This window comes from Cebus imitator, unplaced genomic scaffold (assembly GCF_001604975.1).
Source record: "Cebus imitator isolate Cc_AM_T3 unplaced genomic scaffold, Cebus_imitator-1.0 Scaffold51, whole genome shotgun sequence".
Taxonomy (NCBI): Eukaryota; Metazoa; Chordata; class Mammalia; order Primates; family Cebidae; genus Cebus; species Cebus imitator.
Window position 1 is genome coordinate 10,209,363 of NW_016107366.1, and position 5,397 is coordinate 10,214,759.

Here is a 5,397-nt window from a genome sequence, read left to right on the forward strand (position 1 = left end):
AAAAAAAAAAAAAACGTGAAAGTGTGAGAGAAAATCAGGGCTCTATTTAGAGAAGTCTAATTGTTTCTCTGAAAAAACAACAAATACAGGATAGCTCTGTCCTACAGCAATCTAAAACACAACCTCCCTGATGTACATACAGAAAATATATGTCTTAACCAACCTGGAAGAAAAACAAAATTCTGGGTGTGGAAACATATTTTCTCAAGTTATTCTTTTTTCTTTTTTTTTTTGAGATGGAGTTTCGCTGTTGTTGCCCAGGCTGGAGTACAATGGCGCATCTCAGCTCACTGCAACCTCCGCTTCCTGGGTTCAAGTGATTCTCCTGCCCCAGCCTCGCAAGTAACTGAGATTACAGGCATGCACCACCATGCCCAGCTAATTTTGTATTTTTAGTAGAGACAGGGTTTCTCCAGGTTGGTCAGGCTGGTCTAGGAACTCCTGACCTCAGGTGATCCACCCGCCTTGGTCTCCCAACGTGCTAGGATTATAGGTGTGAGTCACCGTGCCCAGCCACTTTTTTCAAACTGGATTCAGCCCTAGGCTGCTGCTGACATCAGTGCTCCTCTCTGGGGCAAGGCTGGCGGGCTTGCATTGCACTGGAAGGGCATGAGGCACCTGCTGCCACAGCAGAGAATCAAATGAAGGACCATATAACTGCCCATTGGGGATTGGAGAATTCTTTAAAGTCTGAATACTTAGGGAACACACACCAAGGCCCTGATTTTCCATTTCTGGAAAAAATTTCTGTTCTACAAATTTCCAGATATCAAAAGATGCTGTAGAATTTAATTCACGGTGTCTTCTCAAGAGGAAGAGGGAAAAATAACTGTTCTTCATAGGATTCTTTTCTTTTTTGGTGTCTTAAATGTCAATGATCACAAAAACTTCTGGCTTCTCTTCATTATAGACCTGCATTGCTGAATATGTTATTGCTTTGACTTCTGTTCCCTAAAGTTGGGGTGAGGGAAAAAAAATTAGGTAAACAAGATACTGAAATCATAATCATTAACTCTAGCAACAATTGGCTGAAAGTCAAAATTTTAATATTTTAAAAATGAAAAACTCACAAGAAACAGTTATCAAATTAGCACAGTATACATGGATCCAAAAAAATGAGAGGCAACACACGCACAGGGTAGTAGGGGCCTGACACTCTAATCCTGGCTTTGTTTCCACCTCCATATGGAAACTGTCTGCCCTGTCTGGACATCGGTTTTTCATTTATAAAATGGGTTGAATCACATAAAGACATATGCACGGGTATGTTCACTGCAGCACTATTCACCATTGCAAAGACATATAATCAACCCACATGTCTGTCAATGGTAGACTAAACAAAGAAAATGTGATCTATATACACCATGGAATACTACACAGCCATAAAAAAGAATGAGATCATGTCATTTGCAACAATGTGGATGGAGCTGGAGGGCATTATCCTAACGGAATTCCTGCAGGAACAGAAAACCAAATACCATGTTTCCACTTTTTTTTTTTTTTTTTTTTTAAAGACGGGGTTTGACCATGTTGGTCAGGCTGGTCTTGAACTTCCGGCCTCAGGTGATCCACCCGCCTTGGCCTCCAAAGTGCTTGGATTACAGGCGTGAGATGTTTCCACTTATAAGTGGGAGATAAACACTGAGTACACATGAACACAAAGAAGAAAATGAGACAACGGGTCTACTTGAGGGTGGGAGGAGAGTAAGGACTGAAAAACTGCCTATTAGGTATTATGCTGATTACCTGGGTAACAAAATGATCTGTACACTAAGCCCCCACAACACACAACTTACCCATGTAACAAACCTGTACATGTGCCCCATAAACCTAAAAATAAAAGTTGGAAAGAAAAAAAGTAAAAAGCGGCTGGGCACGGTGGCTCACACCTGTAATCCCAGAACTTTGGGAGGCTGAGGCAGGTAGATCACGATGTCAGTAGTTCGAGACCAGTCTGGCCAACATGAAGAAACCCTGCCTCTACTAAACATAGAAAAAATTAGTTAGCTGGGAGTGGTGGTGCATGCCTGTAATCCCAGCTACTTGGGAAGCTGAGGCAGGAGAATCGCTTGAACCCAGGAGATGGAGGTTGCAGTGAGCCAAGATCGAGTCATTGCACTCCAGCCTGGGCGACAGGGCAAGACTCCGTCTCAAAAAAAAAAAAGAAAAAGAAAAGAAAGGAAAAAGCTTTTGAGGATGATTGAAAACAATGGGTTGCTCAAAGAACGCAAGCTTTTCTATTATTTGGCTCAGGGCCCTTCCTGAAACCCAAATCATTTTTTTATACTCTAATGTAGGCCCTAGGAACTCAACCTATTCTCTTCTCCTTAGCTGCCAACACTCACTTCACCTCTTGGGACTCTTCTCTTTCCAAGTCTAGCTGAAGAGTAAGATATAGTTTTCCAGGTCAAAAGCTCTCCAAACGTCCCTGATATGTGATACTGTGCTGAACCCTACCCCAGTTTAGAACCACAGGATTAGATGTTCTCTTATGTTCTTTCCAGCTCTAAAAGGAATTTACAATAATTCTGTGCACATAAAATACTATCAGGCAATAGGTGAATGGTATTTGCTAGCTCTATACCACACAAAAAAAGGAAGATTTCACAGAAGGATATGAGTGGCAATGCCGTTGCTTTTTCTCCTCTGCTACAATCACCTGGCAAAACCACAACCTAAATCAAATTCAACTGTCTGCTTATGGCAGCATACACCATACTAACTGGTATCCCACTAAGTGAATGTCCACACATCTCAAACAGGAATTCAGCAAGTGCAGTAAAATCGCACAATTACCAATACACTCCCCTTTTCACTCTCTGAGACAATTCTTTCTCTAGTGATCATTCCTCCCTCATTCTCACTCTCTATCAACTGTGCTTCCTAGAGAAAGAGTAAATCAGTAAGAACTGACTCATCTTGCTGCCAAATCTACCATCATGCTGTATCTGTACTCACCCTAGCCTCTCTGGTTGCAATGAATGGCCTGTCCCTGTTTCCATCAGAAGACCAACTCCTATACGTGAGTACTCAATCTTATACCCCCTTACCAACTTTTACCAAAGAGGCTGTGGCCCTATCTCTACAACCCTATCTCCTACTACTATACTTTCACTCTCTCAGCTCCACCTTGCTGTTCCCTGAACATAGCTCATTTCAAGGCCATTACATCTGTTTCTTCAGCCTGGAATGTTCTTCCATATTTCTGCTCACTTCTCATCTCTCTTGCCTCTGCCCAAATATCACTTTCTCAAACATACTGATATGGTTTGGCTGTGTCCCCACCCAAATCTCATCTTGAATTGCAGTTCCCATAATCCCCACGTGTTATGGGAGTGACCAGGTGGAGATCATTAAATCGTGGGGCCAGTTTCCGCCATGCTGTTCTAGTGATACTGAGTGAGTTCTCAGGAGATCTGAGGGTTTTCTAAGGGGCTTCCCCTTTCGCTCAGCACTCGCTTCTTGCCACCATGTGAAGAAGGAAGTGTTTGCTTCCCCTTGCACCATGATTGTTAAGTTTCCTGAGTTTTCCCCAGCCATGCTCAATTGTGAGTCAATTAAACCTCTTTCCTCTATAAATTACCCAGTCTTGGGTACGTCTGTATTAGCAGCATGAGAACGGGTTAATACACATGCATTTTCTGACCCCTCATCCCCTCCTCTAACCACTGTTACCTTATCCTGATGGCACTGTTCACTGTCTGAAATTATATGTTTACATGTTTGTCTGGCTCATTTCTCCCCACTACACTTCTCCCCACTACATCTCCTATTACGTTTCTACCTCGAGTGCATAAATAAAATGTCTGAAACACTAGAGGCACTCGATAAGTATTTGCTGAATGCATGCATAAAGTCATGGACGGATGGAATATGGATTCATGGAGAGACGATAAGGACAACATTAAAACCAGGAAGGTATTTTTAAACCAAGAAATATTCCAGGAACCACATGTTTTAATAAGCTACTTGTAAAACATTCCTTTTTGCTTTGAAAAGCTGTTTGATTGGCTGGGCCCAGTGGCTCACACCTGTAATCCTAGCACTTTGAGAGGCTGAGGCAGGCAGATCAAGAGTTCAAGGCCAGCCTGACCAACATGGTGAAACGCCATCTCTACTAAAAATAGAAAAATTAGCCAGCTGTGGTGGTATGCACCTGTAGACCCAGCTACTCAGGAGGCTGAGGCAGAAGAATTGCTTGAACCAAGGAGGTAGAGGTTGTAGTGAACCGAGATCCCTCTTGACACTGCACTCCAGCCTGAGCGAGACTTCCTCTCGAAACAAAAGAAAACAAAAAAAAGCAGCACTGGCCGGGCGAGGTGGCTCATGCCTGTAATCCCAGCACTTTGGGAGGCTGAGGCGGGCGGATCACCAGGTCAAGAGATCAAGACCATCCTGGTCAACCCCGTCTCTACTAAAAATACAAAAATAAGCTGGGAATGGTGGCACACACCTGTAGTCCCAGTACTTGGGAGGCTGAGGCAGGAGAATTGCTTGAACCCAGGAGGCGGAGGTTGCGGTGGGCCGAGATCATGCCATTGCACTCCATACTGGGTAATGAGAGAAACTCCATCTCAAAAAAAAAAAAAAAAAGCAGCACTATAGTTGCTATACCATTTACAGATAACTGGAATCAAACAAATGATGGATTATTTACTCTTTTTAATTTGTGACATAAAACCATAGGGGAATCCCAAGTGAAAAAAACAAGAAGGAAACATTCTTATTTTTTGTCATGTGTAAAATACATCTTTTGTTAATATGCATATAATTAATAGTCGAATATTCTGAGACTACTTCTTTTGCTTTTTAAACTGTACATTTTTCAAAAATAAATAATTTCACTTCATCTTCTGTATTCAGAAGCCTTAGCACATTCATTAAAGTTCAACTTTATATCAAGGCTCCAATGTTTAATGTGATTCTATTAGTCTTTTCATATTTACATTTGCTTTCTTTTTTCTTTTTATTATTTTATTTTATTTTTTGCTTTCTTTTTTCTAAATTAAAAAACTTTTTTGGTTTTGTAGAGACAGGGTCTCATCATTTTGGCTAGGCTGGGCTCGAACTCCTGGCCTCTTCCCACTTTGGCTCCCAAAGTGCTAGGATTAAAGGTGTGAGTCACTGAACCCTGCCCCCTCTCTCTACATACATACATACATATATATATATATATATAAAACGTATACACACACGCACATACTTTTTTTTTTTTGAGACAAAGTTTCACTCTTGTCGCCCAGGCTGGAGTACAATGGTACGATCTTGGCTCATTGCGACCTCTACCTGGCAGGTTCAAGTAATTCTCCTCCCTCAGCCTACTGAGTACCTAGGATTCCAGGCAGCACCCTCACCCCCACACCCACACCCAGCTAATTTTTTTTTTTTTTTTTTTTT

At 41.9% G+C, this 5,397-nt stretch overlaps 1 protein-coding gene across 2 annotated transcripts in view; it reads right to left on the minus strand.

The window, feature by feature from the left end:
- Positions 1-664: 664 nt before the first annotated feature.
- Positions 665-5,397, minus strand: part of ZBTB8OS (zinc finger and BTB domain containing 8 opposite strand) — a 28,306-nt gene continuing 23,573 nt past the window's right edge. Inside the window, exon 5 of one of the 2 annotated variants that reach the window (XM_037738265.1) lies at positions 665-951. In XM_037738265.1, coding sequence (XP_037594193.1) covers positions 865-951 — 87 coding nt within the window. In that variant the 3' untranslated portion in view covers positions 665-864. The remainder of the gene's footprint in view (positions 952-5,397) is intronic. The other variant, XM_037738266.1, reaches the window with a different exon arrangement.